The 23,250-nt window shown below is 40.6% G+C and overlaps 1 protein-coding gene across 2 annotated transcripts in view; it reads left to right on the top strand.

Moving 5' to 3' along the window:
* ephb1 (EPH receptor B1) overlaps positions 1-23,250 on the top strand; it is a 182,647-nt gene that overhangs the window by 112,565 nt on the left and 46,832 nt on the right. For both annotated transcript variants that reach the window (XM_080861417.1, XM_080861416.1), the window contains exons 5-6: positions 3,958-4,293; positions 16,697-16,821. In XM_080861417.1, the coding sequence (XP_080717543.1) occupies positions 3,958-4,293; positions 16,697-16,821 (461 nt within the window). The remainder of the gene's footprint in view (positions 1-3,957; positions 4,294-16,696; positions 16,822-23,250) is intronic.

Here is a 23,250-nt window from a genome sequence, read left to right as displayed (position 1 = left end):
TGGAGTCAGGTCAAGACCCCGATGAGGACGACGGGCATGCAGTTGAGCGTCCCTGAGACGGTTTCTGACAGTTTGTGCAGAAATTGTTTGGTTGTGCAAACCAATTGTTCCAGCAGCTGTCTGGGTGGCTGGTCTCAGACGATCTTGGAGGTGAACCTGCTGGATGTGGAGGTCCTGGGCTGGTGTGGTTACACGAGGTCTGCGGTTGTGAGGCCGGTTGGATGTGCTGCCATATTCTCTGAAACGCCTGTGGAGACGGCTTATGGTTGAGAAATGAACATTCAATGCATGGGCGACAGATCTGGTTGACATTCCTGCTGTCAGCATGCCAATTGCACGCTCCCTCATTGCTTGTGGCATCTGTGGCATTTTGCTGTGAGACAAAACTGCACATTCCAGGGTGGCCTTTTGTTGTGGGCAGTCTGAGGTACACCTGTGCACTACTCATGATGTCAGATCAGCATCCTGATGTGGCACACCTGTGAGGTGGGATGGATTATCTCAATATAGCAGATGTGCCCACTACCACACATTTGGACTGATTTGTGACCACTGTTTGGGAGGGATGGTTATATTGTGTATCTGGGATGAATTTTAGGTCTCTACGTCCATCCCATGGGGAATGGGAGCAAAAACAAAAGTGTTGCGTTTATATTTTTGTTGAGTGTATGTTATTATGTTTATACATTAAAAAAAAAAAAGCTGTATATGCAGCTGCTAACTGGTTCATGGGGAACATCTTTGGATGGTAATTGAATCAGCATAGATATGGGAACTGACAAGGAAAGCAGTATGGTTCTGATGAATTTCAGTATGCGTAATCTGTACCATATTGGTTCTGAGTGTTATGGCTCTCACTCAATACTCATATCTGTGGCCTGTCCCCTGAAAACTTCCTGGAGTCCTATCGAATGTCGTCTGTGCTTTTGTAATCCAAACAAAACCCATAAAAATTTCTAACTGAAATGGTTTATCTGTTTTTTTTTCTTCATTTTCCTCATCATCCCATTTAGCTGTTTTCCTCTGATTTTATAATTCAAAGGGAAAAGAGAGGAAGCTGTCAAAGTGAATAAATCTCTGCTCTTTTCTCACAAGCCTTTTTTTTTCTTAATCCACTTCTGGAGTCAGTTAAGGGTGCTTCCCACAGCTCAGCCATCAGCTGGCCAGTTTCCTCTCTCAGTGACTGGTAATAAATGGAGCTAAGTCAAGGTAATTGTCTAGCCTGCTCTAATTCCTGTACTGACTTTGAAGACATAATGCTCTAGACTATCAGGCACAAGCATCCACTTATATTCAAAACTTTCCTAAGTCTCGTTGACACATCTAAAGTATCGCTCACACAGAGTCAAGAAAGGTTCAAAGCTACTGTCGAGTGTTATGGATGTGTAGATTGTACTTTTATCAGTTTCATATTCCAGTTCTTCCTCACTCATCACTGTGAATACACCCAAATCTCACAAGCAGCACTGCTAACACGAACACACTCCGACTCTGACTGCTTTAGTCTCTTACAGAGTCACTATTAATCCTTATAACATGTTGTTTTTTTCATCTCTCACCAGCCCACACAGCCCCTCTTTCTTTCTCCCGGCTCCTCTGGCTGTGATCACTATCTCCACACAGGGACCTTCTGTTGGCCCCCCAAGGCCTTTTTCACATCATAAAAACAAACAGTTTGAAAGAAGAGAAGCACTAGCCTCAGACCATTCAAAAGGTGGATGAGTACACAATATCTGGACGTTTTTATTTTGGGCACTGGGGCTCTCTTTATATCAGTAGCCAAGGAAGGAAACTGGGCCGTAGTGTTTTACAGTCCAGGTGGTATTTTAAAGCCCCCTTAGTAACAGGGCGCTATGCATATCAGCCTGTGAGTGTGATGAACACATGAGAGGAGTAACACAGTAGGACTTTTGACATAATACTCATAACAATATTGATCAGACTTTCATTTTGTCTACTAACTCAGGGGTGTTTTTTTTGCTGCCGTGCATTTCTGCCTCGCCGCGTCTCTTCTTTCTAGGAAGCCATGTTCACCTTGCGTGACCCTGTCGATTTATTTAGCCGTATCATAAAGTGTCATTTTGATTTCCACATCTGCTTAAAGGGTATGACATAAATACTGTGGATGGCTGCACCAGTCTTATTCGCACAGACACTTTTGCGCATATTGCACTTGCCCATATTATAGAAAAGCACATGTGTAATGATGTATCATTACTGTTCCTATGCTAATGGCCTGCTTTTTGTGTTGCTGTGTGCACTGTCTTTACTTTGCAGAGTGGTGCAAAAAAGAAAAAAAAAATGTGGGCGTTCTTTTTGGAGGGGGATTGGAGAAATGATCTATTTCTGTAGTAGCAGTATGTATGTAAACACAACCAAATTATGTTGTGTGTGATGTAACTGAAGGAATGTCTGCCAAGAGCTACAAGTAAAACTGCCACCAAATTACTTCATGTGGCAAATTAAAACAGCCAAGGTACAGGTCATCATACAGGTGGAAGTCCTGTGTGATTGCTTACAGCATCCCTGCATATGTAGAGTATTGTTGCAACTGGGACGTTAGACATATAATTCACACCATAGTCTGTCTGTGGGTTTGGGCATGCATTTTCCACATGAACAGATCTGCTTATGTTTTTTCCCAGCAAGTGCATTTATGTGACAGATGACATAAAATGTATGCTGCGTGAGTAACATGAAGTGCAGTCCATAGTCCCTAACTGCGAAACTGCCTCCAGTCCCCTCAAGCAACCCTATGACATATTTTACACATTTTCATATGAATTTGCTGGTTTCTATGTGCCTTTTGCCCATGTTGTCTGGAGCGTTAGCGGCCCTCTCATCCAGACCATAATAATCACGCTGTGTGGTTACACCCTTTGTCTCTCTGACCTCTCTGCTTTTGAGACCCTGAGACGAGGTTGCAGAAGTAACACAGCCATTCCCACTCTTGTGTGTTCTGTCATTTTTTACTTAGCTTACCGAGTATGTGTGTGTGGCTTTGCAGCAAAAATTAATTGTGTCTTTGTAGACTGAGGTAACTATTTTCCTCATTTCCATGAACATGTGCTGTATAAAATTCTTATTGTTGTAGGTGCTCGTGGTCAAAAGCTAAAATAAAGTAAAAAGAGGAAGAAGGCGAGTCGAGTAATTCCTCAAAAGGTTTTCTAGAATTGAGTTGATTTTCGGTTCACTGTAGTCATGGGTCTAGAAATAGGTCAGTTTAATTTCTCTTATAATGATAAAGGTCAGGCTTTATGCAAGATAAATTGCTACCAGATCAGCTCTGCAGGGCTGCCTCACTTAACCTAAGGAGCTAGGGTAAGGGTTTTGGAAAGCTTTGTCTGGTATCTGGGAGGGCTGCTTCTGAGCAGTCGAAGGGTCTCTCAGCTAAGAGTAATTCTCCACTGGCATTTAAACAGATTTTAACTCTTTAAGAATTGTGCTGCAATTGCAGAAGGCCAAACAAGGCACTTTTCTGCACCCTGATATTAAGCAACCACTCAAGCAAAACAAGAGTTTCATTATTTCTTGATTTCTTTCTGAATATCGTTTTTGAAGTTCCGCTCCAGCTGCGGGCTATGAGGGAGTGAATGGGAGCGTGAATCTCCAGAGCCACTTGGATAAGAATACTCCATGCAACACTGCATTTTGCTAAATAACCAATGTTTGATAGACACAAACGTTTCGCTGTATGATCTCTCTGGGTGTGAATGGAATAAATTAGCATTCCAAATTGTGCTCGAGATGAAGAAAAATAAGAAAAAGACAAGTTGCTCTCAAAACCAGCATTTGTATTTATTAGACTGTTGTAAATTGACAAAAGTAAAAGGAGAGAAATGTATGAAACTATTTTGTTTTCCTCTTTATAAGCAATGTGTTAATTTTCTTTCAGCCTGATGACATCTTTTACACAGATACCCTCAAGTTTATCTTTCATAATTTTTATATCTACAGGCGTGCCATCCAGCCCGAGAAATGTGATCTCCATTGTCAATGAAACCTCGGTGATCCTGGAGTGGCATGCCCCCAGGGAGACGGGTGGTCGTGATGATGTCGTCTACAACATAGTGTGCAAGAAGTGCCAGGCCAACCGGCGTTCCTGTTCCCACTGTGATGACAACGTCGAGTTTGTTCCAAGACAGCTGGGCCTGACCGAGACCAGGGTGTTCATCAGCAACTTATTGGCTCATACTGTCTACAGCTTCGAGATACAGGCCGTCAATGGTGTCAGCAATAAGAGTCCATACCCTGCGCAGCATGTTTCCATAGATATCACCACCAACCAGGCTGGTAAGTACCTTTACTTCCATGACCATTCAAAAAGCTGTCCATATCAATGTTGTTTTTCATTTTAGCTGTTTACTTTTGGTAAGTGTTCTGTTACAGTACAGTCCAGAAAGAGCTTTAGTGAAGGTTACAAATGACGTGCTTGTCCTGATTTCAGTGCAGCGTTCGATACTGTTGACTATAATATTTTATTACAGCGATTAGAGCATGTTGTTGGTATTAAAGGTACTGCGTGCAGTGGTTTGAATCATATCTATCTAGTATAAACTCCAATTTGTTCATGTAAATGGTGAGTGGAGAGTCTTCACACACTAAGGTTAATTAGGGAGTTCCACAGGGTTCCGTGCTAAGACCAATTCTGTTTACATCATTCATGCTTCCTTTAGGCAGCTACAGTACTGACAGAGGACTAGAAAGAGAGAGCATGTTTCTCTGGCTTACTTGTGCTTCAAGATTAGGCCTAAAACTTTCCTTTTTTCTAAAGCATATAGTTAAGGCTGGATCAGGTGACACTGAATCCTCCCTTAATTACGCTGCAATAGGTCTAGGCTGCTGGGGTATTCCCATGATGCATTGAGTATTTCATCTTTTGTCAGCTTTTTCACCCACTATGTGTTTATACACTTCTCTTCATTTGAGAATAGCTGTTATTAATCTCTAGCTCTCTTCCACAGCATGTTTTTTTCCTGTATTGCTCCTCTTACCTCAACCAATCGCGGCAGACGGCCGCCCCTCCATGAACCTGGTTCTGCTGGAGGTTTCTTCCTGTTAAAAGGGAGTTTTTCCTTCCCACTGTCGCCAAAGTGCTTGCTCATAGGGGTAACATAATTGTTCTGGTTTTCTCTGTTTTCTTTGTATTATTGTAGGGTCTACCTTACAATATAAAGCACCTTGATGCAACTGTTGTTGTGATTTGGCGCTGTGTAACTTAAATGAAATTGAAAAATTGAATTGAACATTCTGGTTACTCTGCATTTTGTTTCAGTTTAATTTGTGAAATGGCAAATACCCTATTATTGTAAATACTGTGAATCATTTCATCCTAATAGAGTATTCATCATGTGCATTATGAAGCCACACTTCATGGCTTAGGAATCTTCAGGGCTACTATGATTTCATATTTCTCCACTGTGAATAATCAGGCCTTGAAGAGAGAGGAAAATTGTTCAGGTGAGGTATGCATACATGCTCTTTCTAGCCCTTCCTTTCCTTAACTGAGGAAATTGCCTGTTAAATGTTATATTGTGGGGCAAAAAGAGCACAGCTTGCTTTATAGGTATGTAGCAGCTAATTGAGATTCAAATCTCGTCCCTGTTCAACACTAAAGTGTCAGATTGGAGGACACTTTTTTAAGCTTGTGTTTCTATACATCCATGTGTATTCACATGGATGCACATGTGTCCATGCTATGGTTAGCTTCAGGGTGGTATTATTTCCTCTTATTCTCCCTGTCTGTGTCTCTGTACTTGCTTGTGTGATTTGTGTGGTGGGAGCCAAGCCCATCCAATGGAAATGACAGGTTGAGGATATTGACTTTGATGGTCCTTTTTGCTACAAGCGATTTTTTCATGCTTTTGTAGAGCTTTGACTTGTACACAAAAAAACACCTATCAAGGGACAAATACTGACCATGTGAAACATTTAAATGAGGCTTTCTTCCTTTTTTCTGTTTGTGGATGGGTCGAACTGTAAAAAGCAAAGCTTGGGGGAATTAAACAAACATAAAGTGGAGTTGCTTAGTGGAAAAAAAAGATTGTCGAGTCTCGAAAGGAAGAAAGTGACAAGTTTTTAGTAGCCTGGGTCCACGGATCCTTTCGTCAGTCGTGCACTTTGATAGCTCATGTCATGTTTCCTATCCTCTAAAGATGTGCAAATACATACTCTCATCCGCTGATAAAATATATAATATCGAACGAAGTCTAGTTGAGCCCTGTTTTACTTTAATTGTAGAATGAACTTTACATTTATATCAAAGACCAGTGACATAGTAATTGCTTCATCCAGATCTCCTTTGTGTGGGACTACATTTTGAAATTAAATTTGGCCCGCTTGGTTGAGGGCATACCACATTTGATTACAACGACTCTCTGAGGAACATAATGACCAACTGAACTTGTCTTTGTCTGAGAAAGAATCAGGAGATGAGTGGGAGGGAAGGCAAGGCAGGATGGAGAAATGGAGTGCTTTTTTTCCCCCTACCAGACTGAAAGACTGACAGTGAAGAAGAGGAAAATGAGGGAGTAAATAGGTCTGATTATCAAGGTGGCCTAATGGTGCTGACTGTCCCCATTTGACAGACTAATAGTACACTTGACAGATAGATGTAGAAGAAGCAATGCCCAGGCCTATTGTTGAAGTCTGCTGCAGTAATGAGGTGTCTGCTAGTAATCTGCCAAGCCTATGTCCAGCTCTATATGGCCCCTTTGTAGACAGGTAATTGCACTGTTCCTGACTTCAATGGGGGTTTTCGAGGTCAATAACGATGTAGAAGTATCCAGAAGGGATAAATGTTAATGCGCTCAAAAAAAGAAGAAAAAACACCCAACAACAACAACAAAGACATCCTTAAGATATAAGGTTCTAGATTCCCAAAGACTCTTCAGTGCAGCAGTGAAGCACATTTATACTTTCAGAAACATTGAATACTTACATCATCTTATACATTCACTGAACAAATTCAGTGTAAAGTAAAGCACGATGGTCTGCGCCATTTAAATGTTGCCATCAAAGTGTGTCCACAAGTCCCCTGCAGACTTTCATGCATCCATGAAAAACTGTTGTTTCGAGCATCTCTACAATCAATTTAAAATATATGAAGTATAAAGTCAATCAAATGTGCAACAGTTTCTGTTGGCAAATTTCCCAGCTTATGCGAAGGGAAAAGTAACTCCATCTCTAAATGAAATAGAAAATAACACCTAAACCTTATTTCTGTGCACAGCTGTTTATTTGTGGAGGGAGTGTGACTGAGTAATGTAACAAGCATTTGTATCCTGTACATCTTAGCCTCGAGGAACATATAAAATCAGTTGTTGACCAGTTTATTTCAAGTTGGTATTTTTCTGTTTTATTGTGGTTGTTGTGTGACTGCGCAAACTATGCGTTGACTTTCTGGAAACTAAGCAGCTAAATCTTCTATGAGTTAGGCAGCGAGTCACTTTGGCTTGAAGGTTGGCCATATTTATTTGAACCAGAGTGCACAGATGAGGATGTGGAAATTTGCCTCAGCAGATTCTAGAGTCTTGATCGATGAGAGTATTCCCAGTTGTATGAATTTGTGGCTTTGCTAAACATTATCCATAAAGTAAAAGCTATTAGAACAAATAAAAAGCAAGATGTTTATACTGATCAATGGACAAATCACCCTGCACTGGGTATGCCAGAAGAGATCTGGCATAGAGATCCATAATGCAGTTAGCAGTTTTCATCAATAAGGTATTTTTGACTGATCTCTTATTTTCCAAAGGGGTCACCACAACAGATTTTACACCAGAAGCCCAGCGTGATGCAACCCTTCCAGTTATTTGGGACTGGGACCTGATAGGGACTAGACTAGGAGTGGACTAGATGTCACAAGTTCCCAGAATATAACCAGTGATCTTTCACATGTAAGGCTTGCATTTTTTGCTACAGGTGGCTAATTTCCATGTTTGCCATGGAAATGTACATATTGCTTACTTATTTATACAATCCATAGTTGTCGGGAGGTCTTGCGGATTGAATTTAAGACTAAAGGATCAACTTTTTGAAGACTATCTTAAACTATAGCCTTTATATCCATATACAGCATTGCACCTTAACATGACTCCAAAGCGTACGGCCAGTGATATAGTTTCAGGTCACGGAAAAGCAATAAAAAGACAGTTTTATCAGTTTCACACTCAATTTCAGTTCAGGCATTGATAGCAAAAATTTACATTTCCCTGATTCTAAACTACAAATAACACCATAAAATATATAATTTAGAAGATAAGTAGAGCCTACCTGTGAAATATAGGTTGTTTGTCAAGGGCAGTGTTACATTATTGCCTTTCTGGTCTGATAACAACCTGTGAGGGGATATGTGTTCAAGTGATCATGATAAAAAGTTTGCACTTGTGTTGGTGAAGTCTTTGCATTTTCATTTTGACTTGGGTTTACCATAAATAGTCGTGTGATTACGGTAAACCAAGGGTATCCAGAAAACAGTATGCAGCAGTATTTAGATGGCTGTAGCATGAACTGGCTATGAAAAGACAAGGTTGAGGGGAGCAAGGGGAGACTGTGGAGGAGTAGAAGAAAAGGAGAGGATAGTGGGGGAGGAGGGTAAGGGGATTTAGTGTGAATCACCAAAGAGGCCATTTAACTGCCCTCGATCCCAGCGTGTGTCTGGGAGGAAGGGCTGATCAATAGTGTGATTTAGGAGTTCATTCACAGCCTTTGCTCTCCAGGAAACAAACACGCACACACACACACATATAATGATAAAGACACACAGGTTATATACTGCCCCCGTTAAGACCATCATTCAAGCCTGGCCTGAATTTAGTCATATTTATCTATCTTGGCCACTGGATAATAGCTTTTACTGTATGTTGTTTAATTTAAAGATTAAGAAACTCTATTTAGTTTAGTTAAATACAATATGGCCACAGAGTTAAATATATATGGTCACACCATTGGCAGTAAAACCATAAACGTGTGGTGAATACTACACTGTGCTAGCCGTGTTCCCTCATTTATTCCATCCTGGGCAGTTAACTTGTACAAAGTGCTGCTAGCAAAGTGTTTTTGTTGGGTTTTTTTTTATCCCAACCTTTTCAAATGTGGTAACTCTGTTCCCTGAATTGTTATGTGGGGTTTTAGTGAACACTTCATGAAATAAATATCCAAAAGCCTCTTGACTGGTGCTGTTTTATGGAGCTAATACCCAACATTTCTCTGATCTTACTAGCACAGCCTTCTTGACCTAGATTATGTGCCAACAATCCCTCAGACCACAGAACGCCAAGTGTATCTACAAACAATCCTCCTCCACTTAGTTGCTGTTTGGAGAGCCATTCCCACAGAAATGCAAACACTACTATCCTAAGCCTTCTATGGGCAAGTCTGCCTGGGCGAGTTGCATTTAAGATACTAAGATGTAGTGCAGTAGACTGAAATCCAAACAACCAGATGAATTAAAGAGAGCTGCCATCTGTGGGGTTCTAAAACCCAATGAGATGTTAGGCAAACATGTCCATGGAGACACTGCTCATTATGTCTTTTCAGTTTACAGCCTTTCCATTTGTTTTGGGGTGTTGCCTTGTTTCTTGTTGCTTTACACTCACTGTATAAGATTTAGGGTGTCTGAGAGCTTCATCATCTTAAACGGGTCTTGAGGCTCTCTCCAGTGTGCCATTTTTATTTCACTTAATGTCTGTTCCCATAACTGTTGGATCCTGTCCCTGGATCCAGAAAATGAGGTATTAGCTGCAGGCGGGAAAAAAATAAAAGTGTCGGTTCTGATGCCACTGAGCCACCTTGTCAGTTCTGATGTCTCTATGTGATGTTTTAAGTAAGCATACGTTTGTGTTTCTGTGTGCGCTTGTTCCTGTGTGAAAGTATCTGGTATTTTCTTCTTTTTTTTTCTTGTGTGTGTGCTTCCTTTTTTTTCTGTGTTTGGAATCGTCCACGTATAATGTGATTTTAAAAATAATTCAAACCATGGTTCCTTGACAGAAATCCTTGGCGCTGAACTGATCCCTCTTTAAGATGTTCAAGAGAGGCCCATTACCATGTAGTCATGGCTGGCTTGGCCCTCTGAGCCCCTGATAATAAGGTGGAAGGCAGTCGAACCTATGCCTTTGACAGAGGCACAGCAACATAGGCTGCTTCCCTCATCTGAGACACTGAGTTGCTATTAAGAGGCTTCACAGTTCAGTAGCGTGGCAGCATCTTGAAAAACAAAACACGAGTGCACAAAGAATGACTTGTACATGTGGCAACGAATATGTTTATATATATTTGTTTGCTTCCCCCCCCCCCCCCCCCTTTGCACAGAAGTGAATATGGCTGTGGCACAAGATCTGCTGACGAATTCTAGTATAACTTTCTGTTCTGTCATATACTAACTGAGGCAGAGCAGGAATTTCTAGCCGGGAATTCAAATGTGAATACGAGGAACTTGTATAGCCATCTCAGTCTGTTTCTAATGAGAAAAAGGCCACAGAGAAAGAAAGGAGACTGGAAACTTTTATTCTCATTTTGAGTTTGACCTTATAAAACAATTTGACTGCCTTGTACAAGATACAGAAAATAGCCTTTAACTAATAATTCAAAGGGAGCTTCACACTTTTTACACATTAACTTTACTTTGTTAGTCTGAGGCAGCACTTCTGACCTTGTGGAAACAGTTATGTAATCTCTACTATAGCTTTTGAGGGACTTTCCAAAGATGGATGATATACACCTTTTTTGTTCAGATCTTTTTCCAAGAAGACTAAAAGTTGCGGTATCTCTGCAGTAGTTTTGACCATTCCTGTTTAACATTAGTTATACCAACTTCATGCTGGAGGAATCACTGCGAAACCACAGCCTCAGCTTTGTGGCACACATGCAAAGTGGTGCTTCACCTCATCTATATTCTACAGTTGATTAATTGCAGAAAAAAAAATAAGCTTTTCATTCTTTCATCACTTTGTCTCGTGCTTCTGTCCCGGCCCATCTCTGTCCCTCCTTCTTTTCTCTCTCTCTTTCTGTCTAAGTCAGAAGCTTGGAGGCTTTGACTTTGATTAATGGTGAGCCGAGCTCTGCATTAAAAGCCAGGGGCTGTGAGTGAGGCCAGATAAAAGTGGAGCACAGGAGCAAGGGATGGGAAGGATGGCGGGGGGAGGGAGGAGTGCAGGACACAGTCACCAATCACTGTCACCATCATCGTCCCATGGTGACAGCGGGGGACGCAGTTGGTGGGGACAGCGGTGCTTCATTGGGCTGAACCTCACCCTCATATAGGCACGACACATTGTCTGTGACAGGCTCTTCACACGTAGCCTGGTAGGACCCACATACATGTGCACATGATTTTTTTTTTTTCCTGTTCTGCTTTTCTTCTCCGAGCACAGTCAGTATGTCCAGTGGGACACGGCTGTTTTAAAAAAAAAAAAAATCCCTCTCCTCTTCAGAGAGGGTAGTGGAAATGTATATTATAAGGGTACATGTTAATATCACATTATTCCAGTTGAGCTGATGTTTGAGTTCACTGAGAGTCTGTGTTGTGCTTTTGGGAAACAACAACTGCATTAGTGTTGCCAAACTTAAATTGGTTAAAGGAGTAATAACAAGAACATCTCAGCTCTTGTATTGTATGAGATCCTCTAGCACTAGTTAATGAACATAAAAGGCTCTGATTGGATGTTGTTCCTCCAAATTGGCCATCAGTGACGCACAACACCTGAATCGCTGGGAAAAAAAGAAAAAACAATTTCATTGTTTTTCTGTATGAATTTGGTTGGGACAAGGACTCAGGGCTCCCCTCTTCTTCTTTTTTTTCTTCTCTTTTTTTGCTGCAGTAATTTCTGCGTGGAGTGCCCCTCCCTGGGGTCTGTCAGGAACAGTGTGTGCCTGTGGCCGGTAATTGATAATGCGGCCCAGGCAGCCCTAGCCCTGGTCAGTGGAGCGTGAACTAGCCTGAGAAGCAGAGAGGCTGAAGTGCACTGAGGTGAAGCTTAGCCCTTACACTCTCTGTCTAGGGTATAGGAGCAGGAAAGGTGGGGGCAGGAGGTGAGAGCCAAGAAAGGCAGACGGAACAAAATCCATTCACACTGACAGGATAAACGGAGCCTATTCATTTGTTCAACATTTACATTTTACAAAATTATCTGACATTCACATCAAGAAATACTAACCCCAGTCGAAGCTGTCGAAGCTGTCGAATAACCTTGGTTTTCTTAGAAAACAGGATTTACGTGCAAACACATGTAAAAAGGTCAGAGGGTTTTTTCCCTACTATAACTTGAATGCTTATGCAAGAGTGAAGTACACAGAGAAGCAAAAGAAATGGAATAATCACCAAGGACTGTGATAAAAAGATGACTTAGTTGAGAGAGGGTGCCATTTGCTGCCTTTTGAACAGAGGAGTTATTCAGCAAGATGTGAGTGGAGACCAGGTGGAGTGATGACTAGGCCTCAGCGAGCAGGCCAAGAGCCAAGTGGCTGATAGGTGCACAATGTAGAGCATGGGCTTGTGTGGGGCTGTATTTATGCCTGCAAACATGGGGGTGAGGATTTCTTTCCAGGACTATATGAAACACCAAGGCTTTGAACTTACATGAGCAGTAGGCAGAATATATTTTATAATCAAAGTCACTTGTGTCTTCACAAATTGGTTTGATGAGTAACTCTGGTTTAATTCATCCTTTAACTTTTAATTAGAGTCCATTATAGCAGCTTGAATTACTTTATGATGATGGAGTTAAATCTGGGGCATATTTATGTATGTCATTCCAGAAACTGATTTGTGCATTAAAGCTAAGCAGTCTAATTTTTTATTGAATAATTTGTGCTGCTTTTGTTTAAAAAGAAAAGTTTCCTCCTGGATCACAGATTGATGCATTTTACAGAAATAAGAAAACACATCCTGGTGCATCATTTATTAAGAGTCTGACGCTCAGCAGCTCCAAAGTTGTGAAAGAGCAACTACATGTTTGGTCAAAATAAAGTTTTAAGTTGTGTCTTAACTTTCTGATCTTTTGTGTTATTTCTGTGCAAATGAATGCAACTTTACAGCTTAAACAGATTTACAGTATCTACAATGGGATATATGGATGTGCAAAGTAAAATGCAGCATATGCTCACTGTTTCACTTTGCAGCACAGGCTTCAGTTACTGCAGCCTTGTGATTTGTGCCGTAGTCCTTGCTGCACTCTCTGCAGCACAAAGACAGCTAAATAAAGAGGGCTTGGCTTCTTATTGCTGCTTTGATGCCAAATCCAGCTGAAACAAAATGTGATTATTACATATGTTATTATATTATAATTCTCCGCATGTTACAAATTGAAATATTAAACTTTGTGGCCTCAGTGTCCAAGCACAGCTCTGATTGATCGTGTCACAGGTAATAGCCTATCAGGAGCTCCATTGCCACATGACTGATCTGTCCCATTACAGCACAAGTAATCAAATCTTTACCGTTTTCTTTTAATCCTCCCCTAATTTCTGATTCAGACTTCTGTGTGGAGCCTTTATAGAGCCTATAACTTAACTTACATTATGGCAGACATGGTTGGCTACATTTATGCGTGTGTATGGTTACACATTAATCACCGTGCTGGAAGCGTATAGAAAAAACACGAAATGTTGGGACATTTTTTCCCCCTCTGGGTATCCGGTCTTAATAGGAGGATTCAATGGCGCTACACTGGCCAATTACAATAGTTACAGGTCACATCGACCTGACGTGTAGTTACATTTCTCGAGAGGTGCGTGTCAGGTTTCTGCTTACGACGTAGGTTTCCCGCAGAAGTCTAAATCAGACATATCTGGCATGAAAAGACATTGTGGTAGCCTTTGGCTTGATTCTTTGAGCTATTCTTTCCATCTGTTACCAGACAGAAGCACAATGAGACTCTTCTGTCCTGTCTTTCTTGAAACCTGAAGTAGTATTTCATTTTGCTCTGGGCTCGTTTGTTTTTTCCCCCACACAGAATTCCAGACCTTTGGAAAGTAAGCTCCAGCCAGAGGAAGGCAAAATGGGTCCCATGTGGACCAAAAGAAAGAAAACCCCCAAAGCTTACAGTCAATGTGACACTGTTTGTGATATTTAAAGTCTTAATGGGATTACATAAATTAATACTACAAGCGGGAGTAAGAAAAATCATTGTCAAAGTAGCTTAGATACTGCATTCAGCAACAACACGACACAGATTCGCTAAATAACAGCAGTGACAAAAATAGTAAAAGAAGTAATACTAAGCAGTAAGACAACCTGAGGGACACCGCATCAGCATGCGACACCTTTTTTATTTTAAACGGTAAAAATAGGATTTAATTTAATTTCAGTTCAATTCATTTTACTTCACACTTGTAGTCCATATAGATTAAAAACATGCAGCTGATTAGATCCCGCTCTGGTTCACACAGAGGTCTTATCTTGAATTTAAAAAAATGTCTTCTTAGACTTTCATCTAACTTAAATTCAAAGATATAACACAGCACGCAAACATAAGCGCAGGCACATCGGCATGCACACACAGCGCAAGTTTTATCAAGTTTTATTTATAATACAATCTCCGAGCAACATGTGAAGCATGAAGAGGAGCACAGATGATAGCGGTATGACAGTTGCAGAGGGCAAAAAAATATGAGATGAGCAGGAAATTGCTTACTGTCGGGGTTAATTGACAGCCCGTGTGTGTGCGTTCAGGTGTACTTGGGCTGAAGGATGGAATATACGGTGGAGCTGGGTCAAAACAATCACGGTACTATAGTGATTTGATTTTAAAGGGTTTCATTACATGAAAAAGATGCAGTTCATATGCAAACAGGGGCATTGTTTGTATTGACTCCGTCTTGAATATACTGGCTGGGTGCAAAGCTTGCTTTTTTTCCCTTTCTGCTCTATAATTTGGTTCACTAGGACATCACTGATACTGATATCGCTAATAATAGAGTATACTGTTGCAAGTGAAAAAAACAACAAACAAAAAAACCCAAATCTTTTGGAATTACCAAGATGTCTGCATTGATTAATCATAATATGAAATGCACGAGTTTCGTATTTATTTACACAGTTGAGCAGAAGATACAAATACTGTTATGCATGATAGGAAAGAAGCCAGTAAGGGTTTTACAGGACTCACCTTTTCAAATGCAACAAGCAAGTGTACAAGAAATCAAACAAACACAATCTATTTGTATATAATTCAACTAAATGAAAAAGAGAAAACTCATAAATGGTCCCAAGACTTTTTCCTTAATAACACAAAAACTGATTAAATGAATAATATAAAATGCAAAGTGATTTCTACTGGGTCTATTTTCAGTATGTATTATGTTGGACGTAACAGCTGCTTATGCAGAAAATGCACAATTTCCCTCGAAGCTGATGGTTTTGTAATGACCAGATTTTCATCAGTCAATGTTTTTTACTCAAACCTGACTGAATGAAAACATCTGACTTTAAATTCACTGCTGTGGGGTCACATACTGACTCACTCATTTATAATAATGGTTCAATTTCCTGTATGAATAAGTGGCCAAATATGATAATTTTGTCTCATCAGTTTAATGATTTTAAGCCTTAAGTGCTTTTTTCTTTAAAGGCAAAAGTAATAACGTGTATTTACAGTGTTATCGCTGTAATATGCCTCGGCAGTCCTCACAATAACTTGTGATGCAAATTGTGAATTAATATAAAAATATTTTTACAGAACATAAGATTGATCAGTATAAAAATGTGCAATATTTTCATTTTTTTATAACCCAAAGGTAGCAAAGACACTCAGTGTCTGTTTTATTTAGTTTTACTACCTATACTCTCACTGAATTTTCAGGAAAAAAAATGTTTATGAAATTTAATAATGACAGAAATGAAAACAAGTTGATATTTAAGTTTTTAAGTCTAAGTTAACACAACTGTGTGAATGAGTAGTCGTGAAAGAAAAGGGAGAACTGATCCAGTGCATCCTGTAGAGGCTACGCTCATGCTCCTGAATTCTCTGCCCATCAGCGGACAAAATCTAACACAATGGTAGCGGGACACTTGCCAGGCTCGTGGTGATGGACCATTCTGGTAGCCAGAGTCCTGCTCGCTCGGCCCAAGTCCACGCCCACAAATCTCGGCCAAAATTGGCAGATCTGTTTTGGCTAAAGCCAGTTTATATTTGGTCCTGCGGTGCCAGAATATGGCAGAGAGCAGGCCTAATCGCTCTAACTCAGCTGCTTACCTGCTTACTAATGAGAGAGGCAGTTGCACTGTTTAAGCCGCTCGGACTCTGAGAAGCATACTGATGGTGAAATAGTTCAGTTTGTATTTGTGCAGCAGCGTGATGTTTTATTTGCACATGTACAGAATTCAAAAGTGCACTATTTTTTAAAACATAGACCATCATGTTTGAAAGTATTTGGATTGAATTATTGAACTAAATGCACTAAAGCAAATCCCCTAACTTTAGAGAAAGCGCTCTGCATTTGAAGCCACATTTTCTAACTTCACCTCCAGGTTTCATGAAATTGAGCCTTGAGGACAGACAAACATGCACAGAACTGAGCAATTCAGCTGTTTAGTCAGGCTACCCTTGCTCACCAATCTGTTTAATTATCTTGAATTTGAGTATTTTTGAATAACCACCTACAACCAACAAACACTTGTGGGCGAGAAACATGTGTAATTAAAGCCGGTTATTATAGAAATGCACTAATTTTGTCTTACTTGTTCTGTCTCCTCCAGCTCCTTCAATAGTTCCCATCATGCACCAAATCAGCTCCACCATGAATAGCTTCACACTCTCATGGCCTCAACCAGAACAGCCAAATGGCATCATCCTCGACTACGAGCTACGCTACTATGAAAAGGTAAGTGTGTGTGTGTGTGTGTGTGTGTGTGTGTGTGTGTGTGTGTGTGTGTGTGTGTGTCTGTGTGTGTGTTTCTGTAATGGCTGAAGTTCTTTTACTCGTGTCGTCTACTCTGCATATTCAACTGCATATAAATCCGCCCAAAAACCAAAGCTCTCCTTGATATCTCTGAGCTGAGTCCCCCTGGGTTGATAATATGTTCTTTCGCTGTGTTCACTCTGCCTCTCCCACTGTTCTTTGGTTTCGGCTGCTGATGAAGCGAATAGTTTGACCTCTGCTCCAGGCCCACTCTGCGTAGTGCAGCAACCTGTCCCACTGTGAAAATGCATTGCATCTGGAGGGAGTCACATCGACCCGTCTGCTCACACACAATACGTCTGCTTTATTAAGTCGCCAGTCCTACCCCACGGAGCCTCTGCTGCACAAGTATTGACCTGTAGGCTTTTCCCAAGGCCTTGAACATAATGATACTGAGAGATTGGAGACTTTAGCTTTTTTGTTTGGGTCCTTGTTTGTCCTCCTCAAGCTGATCGATAGGTATAGCAAAGTTGGTTGTGCAGTTTGTTTTTTTTTCTCTCCAGTCCTTGTCATCCTAAGCTAAGATTTGGTGCACCTTCACTCATGTTCTGCTTTTCAAATAAAAGATAAAAAATCAATATAGTTTTATCAATGTTTTTTTTTAATTATTTTTGTGTTGAGTTATTTACTTCACACAAACTCATTTTGGCTAAGGCTTTGCGATCAATATTCACAATCCCACCTTAGAATAGTTTTGTCACATTTAGCATTTTCTATCAGAGAGAACAACAATCATGTTTTTAAATAGTGTTTGCAGTTGGACACTCAGTTATCCAATATTAGCTGCAGCGCTTGCTGTTTTCCCCTCTGGCATTGCACAGGTCATGAAATTGAATCTGATTGCGATGGCCCTGAGAAACCTTATCTGCCAGACAGCTTAGTGTCGTGTAAATAACACTTATACAGCCCCCCCCCCCCCCCCCCATTAGCTCATGAATATCAATGAAACCTAATCCTATTGATGTTTATGCAGTGCATCCTCACACAAATAGACGAGCACTGCGTAATCACAAATTAGTGAATTAACAAGGACAAGGTTGCTAATTGTACTGGGATAGCTCAGGTGACAGAGGTTGTACTCGACCCTGTCTGGCTCAGTCTTAATGCACCTACATATACCCCTATGTTTTTGTGTCTATCTGGAAAAATACTTCCCCGTGTGACTCTGAGTAAGACACAGAAGGAGAGTCAGAGTGATTGCTTTGTGACACACTGGGCTGTGAAGATGAGATTTCCACTACGGTGGTCCTCTTCTGACAAGCTGTATTTTGGATCTGACGCAGCTTTTTATAGGTTCTGAACAGACACTTCTTCAGCCAGCCCTGGCTGTCCAAAGTGTCAGTGTAGATGTGTTTTTATGCCTGATTAAGCACCAACCAACCAAAAGTGCAGGTGGTTGAAGTTTTTGGCCAAAAGAATCAAATGAAGCTAAATGGATTGAAGTGTAATTTCCCAGCCTGCTAAATTTCCCTATGCACATAAGTGCGTAATGCCATGTAGATTCTCTCTGTCACACACCTTGGCATGGCTTTCTCGTGAGTTTATCTTCCTTGCTTTCTTGCCCATTCTGCTGTAAAGTGATGATGTGGCCTTTTGAATATGAGAGTAGTAACACTGTTATGGTTATGGAGTTGATTTTCTCAGTGTGCCTGCCACAGTCAGCTAGTCCTTAGCACAGCAAAGCATGAGCTGTCTTTCTGCAAACTCCATCTCCCCGGGAGCCACATATAGTCACTGACAATGGCAACTTCTCTAACAGCATGGCATTGTCACATTTTGTGTTGAGTAATACTTCAGGTTGTTCATAAAGGAATGATCTACTTCTCTCACAACCTCGTCATAGTACTTGTTCGATACAAGTTTAGTTCTTGTACGCAGGTTTGATTGTTTGCTGTTTTGTTTTTTCTGTGACAGTGCAATACAGAATGTCATATGCAACAGTGATTGGACTGGTTCTTGATCATTTTTAAAGGGAGATATACATGCAAGGAAAAGTACATGCTCTGTGATGTTGTCTGCTGAGCCACCAGGACACCCTCTGGGGCTACAGGACTCAGGCTTAAAGCATGTCTGCTTTAAGTCACTCGCTGGAAAAGCTAAAAAAAAATGTAGTCATGCTGTCAGTGAAGCAGAATGTTTGCACAGATCTTTAGGTATTTCCTTCTTTATTTTTATTTTAAAATAACTGCTTTTGGGAAAGAAATGTCTCAATTGCACCGATGTCCCATATACAATACTGTGGAAAAAGTTTCGAGCCACATTATTCTAAATTTAAAACGTTTTTGAGCTTTAGAAATAAGTGGCAGCTTTTTCACTCATTTCCAGTACCGGTACTTGTACCTGACAATTTTCTGAGGAATGTTTTTGTTTGTTTGTTTAAGCTACTCGACACTGACCTGTGAATCATTCAAGCATAAAAAAGGCAACTAACTCAAGGGATGAACCCGTGTTGTGTTTACACATAACAGACAACTTAGCAAAGAACCAATTTTTAAATTACTAGCGGCGCTTCGCCAAAAACGTATAATTTGTTCCCATTTCTTTAGTTGAATCTGTAAAAAGTGACAGTTTGACAGTGATTAAATATTTTTCGCATCAACGGAGTGATTCCCAGAGGTATTATCTGAAAAGTTGGCATATCTTGGCATGGTGCGCAGTTTATCTTTAAATATGCTGAGGAAAATGAACAAGTGCAGGACAAAAGAAGACGTAGCAGGCCTAAAAACAAGCTGCAGCAGCTGAACAGTATCTGAAAATCACATTCTTAAAAAGTAGGAGGAAAAATTCAGGTGAAAGATGCATCTGGTCCTTCAGTTTATCCTTCTACTGATTGCCGAGGTCTCATTAGTGAAACGGGGAAACAAGGCTGAGTTGTGCCAGATTACAAAAGAACTGGACTAAAAAACAGTGGTAACAGGTTTCATGGAGTGATGAATCCAAAGAAACTGAGTGGAAAGCTAAGAGAGTTCAGGCTGTGTTGAAGCAGAAAGGTGCTCAAAAACTCTTCTTTATGCCTTATGAACTGTTTTTCCGTGTATGTTTGCACATTTCATTTAATGATAAGCAACATCACTAAATGAACAACTTAATATTTATCATTTCTGAAAATGTACTGCTATATAAAATGTTAACAGTAATGATAATCGTAAAGCTGCAGAATAAGTCCAAATTTTCCATATATAGTAGAACTGCAGTTTAAGCTGTAGCTGCATATATAAAGCTGTTGGAAATGACTGCATTTTGACAATTTCACTTGAAACCTCAAGAAAATGCTGGAGGCTGTTCTCTCAACAGGCTTCGCTCACTTCTTCAACCTACCTTCTCATTCCAGAGTAAGCGGTCTCAGGACTCTGTAAATTGGGAAGCAAGATTAAATGAGTCGAAGATTTGTTGAGAAAAAGTAGAATCGCATGCTCTCGTTCTCTCCATTTTTCTCAGACCCCTTTTCCTCTGGTTGCCTGAAAATTTGGGGAGGGTGGAAATAACGCAGCGTAGTGGAGGTCAGGCCCTCCATTAAGGCTGGAGCGGAGCAGCCACCGGCTCTGGTTACTGATTGCTCTGCTGGTGTCAGAGAGAGGATGTGTGTGTGTGTGCCGGGATCTGTGTGTGAGCGAGTGTCAGTGTTTGCGTGTCGGCAGCAGTCCAGGTGTATCCATTCTGGATGACAGCAGTACTGTCATGCTACGGTGTAACAAATTCGAGAGCAAATGCAAGTTTTATGGCATGTCACTATGATCTGCAACATACTGACCATTAACACTTACAACTTTTTGGGGGGCAGTCTTACTGCAAATCTCACCTTACATATAATTAAAAGGTCCTCAGAAGAAGTAATTGGGAATGCATGTTATTCCTTTGTCTCAACTACAACACTTTTATGGACACACACACTAAAAAAAGTTTTCTTTTTCTTTTTTTCTTCTTTTTTTTCTCTCATTGGAACTTATGCAGCACTCCCTCAGTCCCTCAGCAAGAGCGCACTCTCTTCTTTTCTCCCTCTTTGTTTGTCTCCCTACTCACTTACCGAAGCCTTCTTGTAGGTCTCCAGGTGAATGGAATGCATACAAAGAGAAAAAGAAAAGGTGCCTACCTACAAAGAACAAGAAACACTCAAAGAGCAAAAACAAATAGGTTTCCCTTGAAACTTACATTAGATAAATTGAATTTTCTTGCTTGTCTTTTACCATCCTCATTAGTGTTAAACATACAGCTTTGCAGAATCGCAATGAAAAACAAATGCGAGACCCTTTTTGTGTGGGGATAAAATTTGCTCTTACACTGGTTTAACTTCTTTACTTCACAAAATCATTAAGAGACATTGGGGGTCTTTAATGTCGTATTTTTATCACGACTATTTTACAATTTAAAAATAATTACCATTTTCCTTTTAGATTAGAATTCATGAGGCAGTGGTAATTATTTGCATTTGGAAATAAAAACTATCTACTCTCTGAGATTTAAATTGTTGCCCCCTACTAAAGTGGTTTTTTTCCCAACCTTAGGCAATACATTTTAATTGGGAACATTAATAGAAGAGTTTTTTTCTTCTTCAAATATCAAAATTTTGTCTTATATACTCCCCATCTTTCTCTTTATGTGCGCGTGTGAGTGCACCCATGTGTGTGAGCTTTTCAATAAGACACATGGTACTACCAAGTTTGTCTCTGTGCCAAGGAGCCATGCTGTCCATTTTTGGTGGGGGTTTTTTTGTTTTTGTTTTTTAAAAACAAACAAACTATGTGTACTTTGAGAGGTGTCTGTGTACACATAGTTTGTTTGTTTTTGCAGACCAAGTGAAGTGAAGTCAAATCAGGCTTTTTTAAATAGTCTTATATGACTACCACCTATAACAGACCCACAAGAGGAATCGTTTCGATTCAGAAAGTCACACAAAAATACAAATTTCCAGAAGTGAAAGGATGACAAGTGGCCAAGGAAAACTGGCACTAGAAGAGCAACTGGGTGTGTATTGGAATTTGAAAAAAAAAAGAAAGAAGTGACAGTCTGTTAATACCAATACAATTATAATTGCTCTGGTAGTAATACAATAATTCTAATAAATATAATAGATTCTCCATAAGAACTTCAATTAAAACATCCAAATATATGCAGTGTCACTACTTTATGTTAGTCATGTAGGTGGTAGGTTATAATTAATAGACATGTGCTCGTGTATTAACAACAGTCCGGACAAGACACATCAATAAAAATGAATCGATTAAATCTGTGAACAATATTCATGAGAGAGTTGCCTCGCTAAGTGTGTTTCGGTGATTTTATTACATGTCATAGAGCCCAAACTCCCCATATTGCTTACTCTCTGTCACCCCTGGCAACGCTTTTGATTGGCTGCTCCGCCATCTGCCTTCCCACCTGCAACTTTGTCTTTATTTAGCAAGTATGGGTGTGGTCCTCCTAATCCTCATTTGACTGGCAGCAGGGGAGGACCTCTCATACCTGGAAGTCCCTCCTGGCATGGGCTTTCATTGGTTATCTCCTAACCTGCTGGAGTGCCAAATGCCAGCTCATTTTAAGTAGCAGATGTGTGTGTGTGTGTGTGTGTGTGTGTGTGTGTGTGTGTGTGTGTGTGTGTGTGTGTGTGTGTGTGTGTGTGTGTGTGTGTGTGTGTGTGTGTGTGTGTGTGTCACATAATCCCCATTTGACAGGCAGCATGAAAGGGCCATTGCTAGCTGGGGCTCCCCCAAGGGATGCTTGCCCATTGGCGATTTGCCATCTGTCTGCTCACCTGTCCCCCATTCAAGCTCAGCAGATGGGGGTGTGATTCAGGGAAATTCACGATGACTGATAAGCAGGAATAGGCAAATCTTGACCCCAAGTGGTCCGCGTGCACTGAACCATATCTTGGACCAGATGAATAGGTGACAAGGGTTTCAGTCTCTCGTGGGGCTTCTTGTGTTTCGCACCTCTTTCAAATGCACAAGCTGCTCCTCTGAAGTCAAGTTCCACAAGTATTTGTATGCAGCACACTGGTGAAATGACAGTTTGTGTGATCTCATGTACAAAAGGTCTGTGAAATGATTAAACTCTCTAAACCAGTTACATCCAGCATTGCGTTTATAAATATCTCTTTTCTCTCAGAGATAGAGCGAAAGCCTGTTGGTGTGATGCTCTCCCATCCCTGGCCCAAACATTTGTCTTCATCAAGCTCAGAGTGTCCAATAAGAGTTAATGTGATTGCTCACGTTATTATGTGGGGGGGGGGCAGATTTCATAGCTGTGTTTACCTCGTCTGCTCAATGACAGAGCAACTGGAATGATTCAATTACACCAATAAGATTGGATAATGATTTTGATGTGGGTTCCTTCTGCCTCGAGTTTCTTATCGCTTCC

Source organism: Rhamphochromis sp. 'chilingali', assembly GCF_963969265.1.
Source record: "Rhamphochromis sp. 'chilingali' genome assembly, chromosome: 16".
In the NCBI taxonomy this organism is placed as follows: Eukaryota; Metazoa; Chordata; class Actinopteri; order Cichliformes; family Cichlidae; genus Rhamphochromis; species Rhamphochromis sp. 'chilingali'.
This window is presented reverse-complemented; position numbering and strand designations above follow the sequence as displayed.